This window comes from Strix aluco, chromosome 5, assembly GCF_031877795.1.
Source record: "Strix aluco isolate bStrAlu1 chromosome 5, bStrAlu1.hap1, whole genome shotgun sequence".
NCBI classification, from domain to species: Eukaryota; Metazoa; Chordata; class Aves; order Strigiformes; family Strigidae; genus Strix; species Strix aluco.
In genome coordinates, this window is record NC_133935.1 from 15,280,987 (window position 1) to 15,294,270 (window position 13,284).

The window sequence follows — 13,284 nt, forward strand, 5'->3', positions numbered from 1 at the left end:
AATGGGGGGGCTGAGGGGTGATGGTGGTTCGTGGCGCTGGGGGCCGGCAGGGGCAGCTGCTGCTCCCCCTGCCCAGGCTCCCTCCAGGTGGGCAGGCAGGGATGGGGCTTGCTGCGGGGGGACGGCTCTGCTGCTGTTAATGCTGGTTCTGTTTCTCTCCCTCTAGCTGCGTTAGCGAGCGCTCCAGCCTGCTGTGTGGAGGAGGATTTCCAAAGACTTTTTACTTCTCTTGATGTATGCAAATCATTTTCTGCTCTTGACTTCTGAGATGCAGCTGTGAAAGGGAAGACAGAGCTTCATAGATAGGCTTTTGTAGACTAGCACAGCAATGATGGTAGTGTGAGCTGCATGCCAGCTTTGCCAGTACCTGTAAGGAGTAGTGCTTACCCTCTCTCATTTTACAATAGTGTTTTTTGGGGGTTTTGTTCTTTTTTTTAATGTTAGCAGTAGCAGACTTTGTGCAGGCCCTGGCTTGTACCTTGAGGAAATGCTGTGGACACAGAGCCTTCCCTCTCAGTATTTTTTTTTTTTTCTAATCAGCTGTAGCATTTTGCTTTAGTTAATTCTCTTCCCAGCCCTGCTCTTGGTGCTGCAGCTGAGCCATGCTGAGTGTTGATTGTTCCCAGGAAGGCCTCAGGCTGTAGAATGGTGGCTAATCAGCACAGGTCACCAAGTGGAGGGGCAGGGAAAATCGGGTCTAGCTTAGAGGGTAGCTGGCAGCAAGAGGGAACAACCCTAAAGGAGGTAGGGATGTTTGGCCAGGGAAGGCTGAAGTAAAAATGCTTCAGTATCAGTTGCCACTGAAAAATAAAACTGAAGGAAAAACTGTAAAGAAAAGGGCAGGGCTTAGATACAGGGCAAATTCCTTCAGGGGACGCAACCTGGATATGCTTGAGGAAAACTGTTTAGAATATCTTTAGAATATCTTGCTATAAAGAGAAAGAAGGTATGGGAAGAATACCTGGCATCTCTTACGAGTGTACTGCAAGTTACTTCTCAGGTTCAACAAACTTGGACTCAGGTTGTTTGATACGTACCTGTAATCATACACAGGGTGGCAAAGGCTTCACCTGTGATCCAGCTGCCTCAGAAGTTTTAAAATGATGTAAGTATTCTGTGGGTTTTTTTAACTTAAATAAAATTGTCAGTTCTCATGGCAATACAGCTCTTAAGAATTTAAATTTCCACCTGGATTTTTTTTTTGGTGTTGTCAGTTTTTTGTGCAAGTAATCATAGCATTCCTCTAATTTACTGCTGCTTATGATGCAGCTGGCAGCAATAGAGAGACTCTGGTCCTGGCCTTGGGCCTTGCCTGAGTAAAACCACCAAATTTTTTTTCTTTTGGTGCCTGCACTAGAGCAGGAAGGGGGGGAGGGGTGGGGGGGGAGCATAGAAGGAGTCTACACATCGTTTTTGAAAACTGTACCATTTATTAAAGTGCAACCTGGGGGCATGGTCTTACAGCAGTGTCCCATTAGCAAGGGAAAAAAATGTACATACCCCTTCACTTCAACTGAATATAGAACAATGAAGCTGGAAAGAACTTTCTTTTAAAGGTGGAAACACTTTTATTAACCAAATGGCACAAGAAGCTTTAGACAGTTTTCCCCAAGAGGGCTGCACTTGCATATTAAAAGGAACAATATGACCAGTTCCTTGCATAATGGGTGACTTGAGGACCAGTCAGGGTCTCTTCCCCCAGGTAGGCCTCTTGAGAACAGAATCTGAGATTCCTGCAAGTCTGTCACTATTTGCCTACACCCAGCAGAAGCCTAGTAGAAGACCTCCCCTAACATGCATGCTTCAGAGTCAGTCCCATTAGGCTTTGCTACCTAAAGCAAGTGGCATTCTTTTGGTCTGAGTGGGTTGTAACTTTATACTTGAATAAAAGCTTATAATGCAAGTTAAAAATGGGGATGGACCCCCTAAAGGTACAGCAGTAAGATGCATCCTCTACAGCTTGTTCTGTCCAAATCAAGTGTTCGTTCCCTCCCCTGCAGATACTGCAGGGAGATCAAAAGCAGCTTCCACTGGAAGCTAACTGTAGCTCCCCCACTTCTACAGCATGACCATAGACCTCTAGCTCAGAGGAAGCAAGTCAGCCTACCTAAGAGACCAAGAGAGGGTCAGCTCTAAGTAGGAAAAAAAGTGATAAAGTTACTTAAGGAGGTGGAGCTGAGCGATGTTGTGGTGTGGTTCCCCTGGATGTACTGGTGACACTACAGCTGCCCCTTCCCAGCTGGTGCAGTTCTCCTTCCCCAGCCCCATACACCAGACAGGAGAGTTCAGTCAGCAGCCACAAACCAACTACTGTTGCCTAGAGTGAGCCCTGTGGGCCCTGCTCCCTGCGGGAGTCAAGTAGTGGTGGCTTAAATCTCACAAACACTGCTCCCACCTCCTCCCCCCCCCCCCCTTTTTTTTTTTTTAATGGCAATACAGAGCTCGCACTTTGAAGCGCAGATACATACATGGAGTCAAAGCAATACTGTTCTTGTAACCTTCCTAGTGCTGAAATTGAAGCCACAGTGAAGTCATGCACAGCTTCTGCCTTCACTAGGTCCTGGAGATAATGTGCCTCATCTCTCCCTGTTTCACCAGGAAACATTTTCTCCTGTTGTGTAACCTGCTGGAGTAGACACTACTCCCCCTGTGTCTGTGCCTGTTGGAGACACAGGAGTTGACCTTCAGTACATTTCGTGCCTGGAATCGGAGATTCTACTGATAACCTGGGCTCTACCTAGGCATGACAGCTGGGGCTGTGTTCACCCCCCCATTTCCTAGCAAAAGAATCTAGCAGTTGCACATTGCAATTCTGTAGCATGGGCTTGCTCTGGTTCAGTGAATGAGAGACTATGCTGCCAGAAGTACTTCTATTTTTCTGTTGGAATAGCAAGATGTGCCTTACTAGGGTTTTGCTAGTACTGCCATACTGCTGTAGCTAAACTTAAATGTAGGGAAGGTTTATGACCTCAGATTACTTTGTCTACTACAATCATTAAAAAGAAAGACTGAACTTCATACCTTGTTTGTTTAGTACTAATGAAATTTTTCATTTGTGACCATCAGAAAGCATTCATTAGTTTAAAAATACAGTCCAAAGTGTTAGCCTAGGTATGATCAGAGTTACATGAAAAGGAGGAAATGGGATTCTGGCACCAGAACTTGCCCTAGGCAAGAGCACTCAGCACTAGAGCTCTCGCCAAGCCCTTGATCTGCAGCTGCCTGAACAACAGCCCCCAGCCAGGATGAAAAATCAAGCCCTCACAAACAGCAAGGATGGATTCTTGTAGTAGTAATTTGCTCTCCGGAAGGCAGGTTAGGAAAGAAACAACCAACTGCAAACACCACAACAGGCACTTCACCTCCAGCCAGAAGTTAAACTGGTGTCCAAAACCAGATGCAATACTAAACAGAGAACATGAATCATAGACTCAGAATGCCAGGTTTGAAGGGTCCAACCTTTCTGGCAAAACCAAGTCTAGACAAGGTGGCCCAGTACCCTGCCCATATCAGTCTTAACAGTGTCTAACGCTGGGGAATCCACCACTTCCCCGGGGAGATTATTCCAGTGGCTGATTGTTCTCATTGGGAAAATTTATCCTCTTGGGTCCAACTGGAATCTCACCAGAGTAACTTGCACCACTTACCCCTTGGCTTTTCCATGTGACTCCTTGTAAAAAAAGTCTCCATCATCTTTGTAGCCACCCTTCAAATACCAGAACATGGTGATAAGGTCTCCCCTAAGCCTTCTCTTCTCAAGGCTGAACAAACCCAGTTCTCTCAGCCTTTCCTCACATGACAGGCTTCCCAGTCCCTTGATGATCTCTGTGGCTGCTGCACTGTTTGGCTCCATGCTAGGAGCTTCTGTTCAGACAGGTGAGTACCTGGAGCAGGCAGCTGCTTGATGATTCACCTCTGAATGAACAGAAGGCTGCAGCAAATGTTGCTTTCTTGGCTCTGGTTTGTTTCACTGGGCCAGGTCTAGTATTTTATATCCAAGTTACTTTCAGCATTTTTCAGCAGCCAAATTATCACCCTGTGAACCCCTGCTCGGCATCCACCTAGCCTGACAAAAACTGAAACTTAAAAGTTTAAGCTGCCTTGCTGTGCGTGCCCAGTAATACTCCTGTTTTGCCCTAGCTGAGCAGCTTGGCGCTGCTGCGCCAACGCCAGCCCCACAGCCTGGATCTTCTGAAGTTTAGGGGACTTGCGAGGCAGGAGTCCACCAGGCTCTCGCAGCACACGGCTGCATCAAGCAGTGACGCAGCTCTCTGCAGTCTGGGCTTTTATGCAACAGAGGGGTTCTGGGTTTCAATCTCTGCTCCCATCCTGTTCCAGGAATGCTTGCTGAAGAAAGCCCTTGCCCAGCTCCCAGCCACAACACCCAAGTGAGCATAGCTTAGAGTTAAGCACCATGACAGCCTTTTCCTTGACAGCTCCTTATTTAGTATGCTACCCACTGCAGTTCCTTAAGTATTTAACACTTTTTTGTAGATCCAGTCCTCTGCTGTTTTAGCATCTCAGCTTTAGGGTGTGCTGCAGACAAGGATAAAGTGAAGAAAGAATGGGTCTAAGGTAGATATTTTGTTAAGGTACAGGCCACTCGAGGACAGATATTGAGGCACTTTTGGGAAGGGGATAAGCAACACAAGTGAGGGTAATTCTATATGCCCTTTTGTAAGTATATAGCTACTGCCTTTCCTCTGCCAGCTGCAGAGATCCACTAAGGAGAGGTTGCATCACATGGATCGGGGTAATCAGACCCTGCAGTTTAGGATTACTTTAATATACTTGAAGATGGGGCGGGTGGGGGGGGGGAACCCTTCCATTTTCTAATTCTCACCTGTAATAGAGGAAGCAGCCTGGCACTCAAGTCTGTAAGAACGTTGTCATCTGAGCTTACCCACCCCTTGGTGACTTCACAGGGCCTGTCCCAGCTCTGACCACAGAATTCCCCATTGAGTAAATTCCAGTCCATAACTGACCTGTTAGCTAATGGAGTGTTCCCAGACAAAAGGGACACATACAAGAGATTTTCTAAATGCATGGTCAGGGGTGTGGGGGAGAAGAGGGTACAAATTCTTACTAACTTGTCTATAAGACCCTAAAATGAGAAAAATATAAAGAAAGGACTAAGCAACCAAAAGATGGTGCAGCTGATGCTCCATTAAATGTAACAATACAACAGATACTTGAGGCTTTCACCCTGCCATGAAAATGCTTAAAGTGTCATTTATTTTCCTTACTACTGCTGCCCCCTTCTCACTGCTTTGTGTGGAAGAAGACGTTTTTTATTTAATGTCCCACTGGGCTCCTTAGGCCAAAAAACTTCTTCCCTAGCTGGCATGGATTTATTTTTCTGATCTGTCCTGTACCCATCTCTGACACTACTACTGAAACCACCATGTACAGAGAAGAGCTAGAGTAACACCAGCGCCCCCCGCCACGTTTGTACACAGTTACCCAGAGAGTCCACAAAATCCATCTCTGCTCCAGAGTGCATGTGGGTACTTCTGTGTATCCCGCGGCGTGCCTGCAGATGGGGGATGTCCCAGATGGAGGTGCATCTTCTTCAGTAAGGAGAGGACGTAGGTCGGGTTAAGAACAGCCCTTCTCCCAGACAACACAACCAGAGAGGAAATGGCAGCCAGCAGCACAGCAGCAGGAGAGGGGCAGGCCTACCCCAACTTACCGGGCCGTAAAGCAGCCCTTGCCACATAGGAACAACCCAGTGCCCTCACAGACTGTCACCTGTTGATAAACGCTGTTGCAACACGTAAAATGAAGCAAAACTGTAAACATGCGTGCATGTCCGTGACAAAAGAGGCATAAAGACACCTCTCCTCTCCACGTGAGGGAAGGTCCCGTGAGGGGCCAGGAGAGGGGACTGCGGTGGTGGGAAGGCAGACACCAGAGAGTCCATGGCATGAGGAGGTCCCTGTGACCTGTTGTGGGCACACAGCACAGCAATGGGAGTACCAGCAGGGCACCAGGAAATGGCAAAAAAAGTCAATTCCATTTTGCAACATAGTAAAGGGTTTCTTTTTCTGTTAAGGCCAACCTGCTACCTTTTGTACATGGAAAAAGAGCAATGATGAACAGTGAAGTCCAGAACTCCAGAGCTCCCGAGCTCAGTCCACAGCAGCAGGACATACACGAAAATCCTTCCTCTTAATATTCAACTTCACACATGTAGTTCAAATTCAAGAAGTCTTCTAGACAATCCACTCTCATAAAAGCTTAAAACAAAAAACATTCCTCAGAATCTGCCAGGTTCTTACTGACTTCCCAGCATCCTGGGATATGGGTGGGATAGGAAAATGTAGCATGAAAATCCTAAAATAAGAGAATGTGCTAAAATCTCTTCATTCTCAGATCACTTAAGGAACAAGTTCATCAGGAGACGTACTCTAGATAAGGTTATTGAGAAATAAAAGTACCTTGTCTTTGTGCTTTATGAAGAGTAAGCTTCCTGCAAGCTCACATTTTGATTTTTTACATTATCCCGAGTTCCCTTTCACCTGCCTCCATCTGGTCTAAGCCACAGTGCCAGCATGAACGCTCAGAGATGCGTCAGTAGTTTTGCCAGGAAAGCCTAAGGCCTTGCCCACAGAGCTGCGGTACAGACAGGGACAGACACAGAGACATGCACCGAAAGAGGCACACCTGCAGTGGGATCCGACATAACTAATGCCTATGGCAATACTGAAAAGGTTTCTCTCCACACACATCTGAAGTGTTGTGACTGCAGGAAGAGGGCTTGCTCTTTTTTTTTCCCCCAAAGTAACTTTCTCATCATTTATGAACCTGTAAGTTTAGCTGATTACAGATTCAAAGTTGCAAAAGAAATTGCACTGAACAACACTCTGGGTCAGGTCAGGAACAGGCAGATAGAGGAGATGTTTAATGCTGTTTTGCTCAGTTACTAGAATCCATTGCTTTATGTATCTGGGATTCTGTCACAGCCAAGACCAAGTTAGGACTAAATACACTCTGTGCTTAACTTGGGAAAGACAATACAGACTGCAGCGTGACACAGGACAGCATAGCATTTAACCTTTGAATTGCACAGGAGGCACTGGCCTCATTTCCACATAGTTTTGCTGTATCTTTGCTGAATATACCGTGGTATCCAAGTACTGATCAGAACGGCACCATGTCCAGCATGAATTTTGCACCTCTGGTAACTTGAGGGTGGCAGTAACATGGGCCAGGCAGTAGCGGAGCAAATGGATTCTCAAACCAGCAAATAGCAGTGTCCCACCCTCCTGGGCGGCCGGAGCACTGTCCTGCACCTCTCCCCCACGAACACCAGGATGCTCAGAGATAATACAGCTACAGAGAGGCAGCATCTTTACAGGGTGGGGCTCCAATACATGTTAGGGGCCAAAACCGGTGTGAGCAAAGAGGTAAGAATAAGCACTCTCCCACTGCGGCTTAGGAGGAACCTGCAAGGTTACGAGGAGCAGTGCTGTACCTGAGAGGAAGCCAAGACAAAAGGGAGACCAGCCTCTCGCTACAGGACTCAGGTTGGCTAATGTTTGTTAGGGAGGGCTCGGGGGCACGACGGGAAGTGACAGGACAGCACAGCTGCAATAGCGGTCAGTCTGAGAAGCCAAAAACTCCAGGGGTTGGCGGCAGCTGGCTCTCCCCTTCCCCTGGGGGTTCTCTGTTCCAGTTCCTAGAGTACGAGCCCCCCTTTCTTCAGCACCTGCACTTAAGTTCTTAAATTTGCGTAATTTTTTTTTTTTTTTTAAAAATACCCCTGTACTTTAATCACGAAAAACCAGTCCCCGCCCCAATTCTACTAAAAACATGATTGTCCATAGCTGGAGGCTTATTGAACGACCTCACCCCATCACCATTAAGTTACTCAAATGTCCAGTTAAACAGCAGGCAGCTCAACCTTTAGGTAACACAACTACAAAAATTGGATCGTGCTCTCTTCTCTCTCCCCCCTCCTCCTCCTCAAGAGAGCTCCATTACTTTTTTCTAAGCGCCAGCGCTACGCCAACTGCTACAGCTAATATAGCTACCGCAGCAGCCCCACCGTACAGCAATATAGATTTCCCTTCCGGCAATAAGATAGGCTTCTCCTCTGCAGCGGAGGATTTCTCTTCTATTTCTTCCAAACGGCCCTCTTTCCCCACCTTTTTTTCCCCTGGAAGCAGTATTTTCTCAGGTTCTGGTGCAGCTTTTTCTTCTGATGGAGCTAACTTTAGGACAGGTTTACTTAATAGGGGGATTTCAGGTTCAACAAGCTCTTCAGCCGCTTTTCCCTTTTCTTCCTGTTTTGTACGCAGAAGTGCAGAGGGATGTGCTTTTTCAATAGCAGCAATTTCAGCTTGAGGTTTTATTTCCTGCAAAGAAGCAGGTGTTTCTGGAAACGCTGCCTGAATGGTCTCTGCAGCGACAGCTGACACCACTGCTTCCTCAATCCCCTCCGGTATCTCTTCCTTCTCCACATGAACAATATCCGAGTTGGAAGAGTTGTTCTCACTCCTCTCTTCACCCCCCCCATTGCTGTCCAGGCTTTTGACTTCTTCAGGATCCATGGCCACTTGCTGCCAGGACTCGGGTCCCAGGGAGACTGGCAGGCTCTCTGTGTGCCAGCTCTGGCTGGCTGACAGGGAGACAGGCAGGCTCTCTGACTGCCACGACGTGGTCACTGTGGGGGACTCTGGGGGGCTCACCTGTCCCGAGTTGTCACTGGTCAGGATGTAGATGTCATTACTGTCCTCCGCGATGAGCCCGGGGTACTCTTCCTCTTCGGATTCCAAAGTAAAGACCGTCCCCTACGAACGAAAAGGAGGACACAACACGTGAGCGATGGCTCCAGCATTACCTCCCCTGTACGGGAAGGAACAGGACACCTGGAAACTTAGTGGGGCTGGAAGAAAGATGATAGGGCCTCTGCAGGAGCAGCCGTTGTCTGACCTACATTTTAGAAGAGATTACAAAACCCAGCTGGTCCAGCTGGCATTTCCAGAGACTGGAACCACTTACAAGAGCTTTGGTGGGAGCCCCTCCTTTCCCTGATGTTAATGCATCGCCAAGTGCATTACCAAAACATACCACATGGGCATTATAAACCAGAGAAGAAGATACCAAAGTCTGAAACCAAACAAAGAAAAAAGAAGCCAAACACAAAAAGTACATGAGCCCAGCTGAATACCACTCCCCTTTCCATTCTGTGCCAGTGCTCTGTATTGCTTGTCCATCTAACAGTGTTTCACTTACATTGATTTTATTATATTGTCAGTGCTCGCTGAAGCCTGTATTTCTACTTTGTATCTGTAGTCTACCGTAATTCTAGTAATTTACTAACAACAAATACAGCTATTCTTAAATGAGTTCACTTTCCAAGACTGGCATCATATCTTTGGCCACATAAGTTAAATCAACCAGCCGAGCACAGACATCCAAAGATGATGACAGGGTTGGTTTGTTTTTATTTAGCTAGGAAAAATCTAGACATCCTAAAAGTTTGACAGTGGGCTCCAGTTAGAGAAACTGAAAGTGTAAAACTCCGACTGATTCCTTCCTTACAGAACGAACAGCACTGTCAATCCTAGTCATGCATGGACTGCTGAGTATGTAACACAGAAGAGATTTGCTTCAAGGGGAAAATTACAAGAGGAAAAAAAATTAAGTGCAGAAGAACCTAAGATGGGTGTGATACCAAGAACATAAAAACAAGAGATAAAGGCAGAGCAGAACCCCGAAGTTTGCTATGTCATATCATAGAAGTCTGTGAAACGTTTAACAAAGATTCAATTATTCCCTTGCCCCTAACAAAAATGATTTGAAGATATTATCAAGTACTGCAGTGATAGAAGCCCCTTCCCTGCAAGTTCCTCACTCAATTATCAAGCTTTCCTGTTCAGTCCCATCATAACACGAAGAAAAAAATTTTAAAATCCATTTGTTCTCTTTCTCCCCGCTCCCTTCTGCATGCAATAGTTCTCCTAAAGCACTCCAAGCAGTGTCCCCACCTTTTTAAACCCTTTCCAACACCTGTGAACTTGGGGTTTAGTTCTGTTCCGGTCTCCTATTGATAGCTTCCCATTCCAAGACACCTCCTCAGTTGTTCCACAACTTTTTATGGATTCACACAGTGGTCTGTGTCAGTGTGTTGGGTTTGTGTGTGGTGGGGTTTTGGTAGCAGGGGAGAGGGCTACAGTGGTGGCTCCTGTGAGAAGCTTCTCAAAGCTCCTCGAAGCTCTCCTGGCTCCAAGTTGGACCCACCTCTGGCCAAGGCTGAGCCAATTAGCGATGGTGGCCGCACCTCTGCAATAACATATTTAAGGAGGGCAACCTGAGAGTAGGAGGGGTTGGTGAGGGAAATACCTCTGCAAACACAGAGGTCAGTGGAAGAAAGGAGGAGAGGGGGGAGGTGTGCTGGAGCAGAGACCCCCCCTGCAGCCCATGGTGAGAGGACAGGCTGTGCCCTGCAGCCTATGGAGGTCACTGGTGGAGCAGATGCTGACCTGCAGCCCATGGAGGACCCCACGCTGGAGCAGGTGGCTGTGCCTGAGGAAGGCCAGGACTCTGAGGGCAGCCCGCACTGGAGCAGTCTGTTGCTGGGAGGACTGCAGCTTGTGGGAGGGATCCATGCTACAGCAGTTTGTGAAGAGCTGCAGCCTGTGGGAAGGACTCACACTGGAGCAAGTTCGTGGAGGACTGTCTCCCGTGGGAGGGACCCCATGCTGGAGCAGGGGCAGAGTGTGAGGAGTCCTCCCCACGAGGAGGAAGGAGCGGCAGAAACAACGGGTGATGAACACCCATCCCCTGTCCACCTGTGCTGCTGGTGGGCAGGAGGTAGAGAAATCAGCAGGAAGGCTGAGCCCAGGAAGAAGGGAGAGGTGGGGGGAAGGTGTTTCTAGGATGTAGTTGTATTTCTCACTGTCCTACTCTGTTTGGTAAATTAAGTGTTGCTGGTGGTGTTCAAATAAATTGATGTTCTTTTTCTTCCCCCATTGAGTCTATCTTTTGCCCATGACTGTAACTGGCGAGTCATCCTTCCCTGGCCTTGTCTTGATTCCACTGCCTTTTGTTTTATTTTCTCCTCCCCATCCCTGAGGGAGAAGGAGTGAGTGAGCAGCTGTGTGGCTGAGTTGAGCTCAGTTGCCCCCTGGGCTTAAACCACAACAGTCAGGAACCGATCCAGGTTAAAAACAAACACATTCTTTATTTTGCTGAGTTGCTTTTAATCCTGATCAGTGTCCAGTCTGGCCCACTGAGATGCCAGGAGCTGCACCTGCCAAAAGAGCCGAATCAATACCAGTGCCCTGCTTAGAGAGCAGAAGGAAAACACATTTCAGCTTTTGTAACTAGACATTACCACTTCGTTCCTACTACGCAAGGAGTTCAAGTCAATGGTTTCTAACTTTGACTAGGCATACCCGCAGAGCTCATAGCTCCGGGCCAGCAGCAACACGCTTTTCTCTCAGGGAAGCACGAAATGCTGAGATTCTCCACAAACACAGGGTACTCTCCACAGAGCCACCAGACGCATGGCAATTCCTCAATTCCCTAGCAGGGGGAAGGACCTCGACACACAAAAACCAAACCAAAAAGCGAGTTGGCAGGTACAGGAGAGACAGCACAAACACTGCTGGTCACTGGCAGTAGCTGCTGTGAGCAAATGAAGCAGGAGCAGATGTCTGGTGAAAGCAGTGAACCAGGACTTGAGAGATCTGTGCAGCTTATGGGCAGTAACACTTTAATCTTTCCCAGTGGAAACTTTTCCTGTATCAGTAAACTTTGTGAAAAGGGGTCAGTGGAGCCTGAGTTGAGTATGGGAGTGACATTTCTCTACCCACTCCCCTAAAACACCGCCATTTTGTAAAACCTGATGGACCCATTCCTGGAGACTTCTGTACAATGGTGGAGGCTGTAGTACAGGACAGCACTAGGAACATCAAGATTTCGTAATGTATTCTGGCAGGGGTGGCATCTAAATCTCATCTTCTCAGCCCGTGAAATTTTGGAAGATATTTCTGCATGAATAAAGGAATCTCACAGAACACTTCAAAAGAAACTTTTCTTCAAAAACACCTTTAAATTGCTTGGGTATGGGAAGCATCATCCAGCTCAGTAACATGTGGCAGAAACTCTAAAAAGAAACAGTACACAGAATTCCTCATGGGAAGGTTAAAGGCAATCAATCCATTCACTAAGCACCTAAAGGATCTCCACAAAGTCTTGATTCAGAAGGAAATAAAAATTAATAAAGCATTACATTTGGGAAAATGTTCAGACATGACACGCATGCCAAAAAATCCAAAGCAACTTGTCCTCTGCGAGCAGCGACTGAGAATTCAAGACTCCAGTACCCTCTTGAAAGCCATGTTTCATGAAAAGAACTAAATTTTTTTCAAATGCAGCTCAGGCCATTAAAACACAACAGAGCTCTACAACCTAGGAGGAAGCAACCAGCATTGCAAAGTAAGGGTAGTGGAAAAGAAGAGCCAAGAAGTTTAAGTAAAGGCAGAGGTTAGTGGATCCAAAGAGAGAAAACACAGCAGTGTGGGCCAGGGCTGCTGTGCACCATGTGAGGACAGGACTCCACACCCAGCGCCAGCCTGTCCTGTTCCAGCAGACGCTCAAGAGCAGCACAGCAGGGACTCAGTCACTGTGGTTAGCCTCCACCACCCTGTGCTGAGCACAGAAAGGCAGCCTGCTGCCCAGACACTCTAAGATTGTGCATTTGTTCCTTTGATCATCAGGGTTTTCTCTGGATGTTGATGAAGTAGGAAATATTCTCACTATAATTAAGCTACTAACAGACACCTATGATCACAGCAAATTTTTTAGTTCCACAGGCGATACAGACTCAGAATAATGGCAATTAAACAACAAAATAACTAGGGGTAAAACCTGCAATCTCACGAACCTCTGTACTATCCTCCTCTCCACTCAGCTCTACCCTTCCACAAATCAGTATCAATTTATTCCCTGCCCGCAGCACATCACAACACACCAGACTACATCTGTAATCTGACGCTACAAAAAGCACAGGGATGGATACACACAACTGGCAACAGCTCTTTTAACATACCACTGGAAGTGCACCCATGCTGCTGTGACTGGTTGAATATAAAGCATATAAAAAATTATTTCAAAACCACACTATGCTTCTATGGGCTTGTGTGCTCTGGCGATTGTAGCAAGCTGCTTTTCAGTAATAAACTAAAAAAAGCACCAACTAGGGCTGTATTCAGACGGCCTAAATTCCGGTGAAGTCATATACCGCACAATGGTGAAAGCCGAGAGCCTCTG

The 13,284-nt window shown here is 47.0% G+C and overlaps 2 protein-coding genes across 7 annotated transcripts in view; one reads left to right on the forward strand and one right to left on the reverse strand.

The window, feature by feature from the left end:
• BID (BH3 interacting domain death agonist) overlaps positions 1–10,758 on the forward strand; it is a 32,439-nt gene extending 21,681 nt beyond the window's left edge. For 2 of the 3 annotated variants that reach the window (XM_074826085.1, XM_074826086.1), the window contains one exon: positions 167–1,160. In XM_074826085.1, the coding sequence (XP_074682186.1) occupies positions 167–175 (9 nt within the window). In that variant the 3' untranslated portion in view covers positions 176–1,160. Of the gene's footprint in view, positions 1–166; positions 1,161–9,551 lie in introns of those variants that run through there. The other variant, XR_012623465.1, reaches the window with a different exon arrangement.
• Positions 1,411–13,284, reverse strand: part of BCL2L13 (BCL2 like 13) — a 45,513-nt gene continuing 33,639 nt past the window's right edge. For all 4 annotated transcript variants that reach the window (XM_074826076.1, XM_074826077.1, XM_074826078.1 and 1 more), the window contains one exon: positions 1,411–8,795. In XM_074826076.1, the coding sequence (XP_074682177.1) occupies positions 7,983–8,795 (813 nt within the window). In that variant the 3' untranslated portion in view covers positions 1,411–7,982. The remainder of the gene's footprint in view (positions 8,796–13,284) is intronic.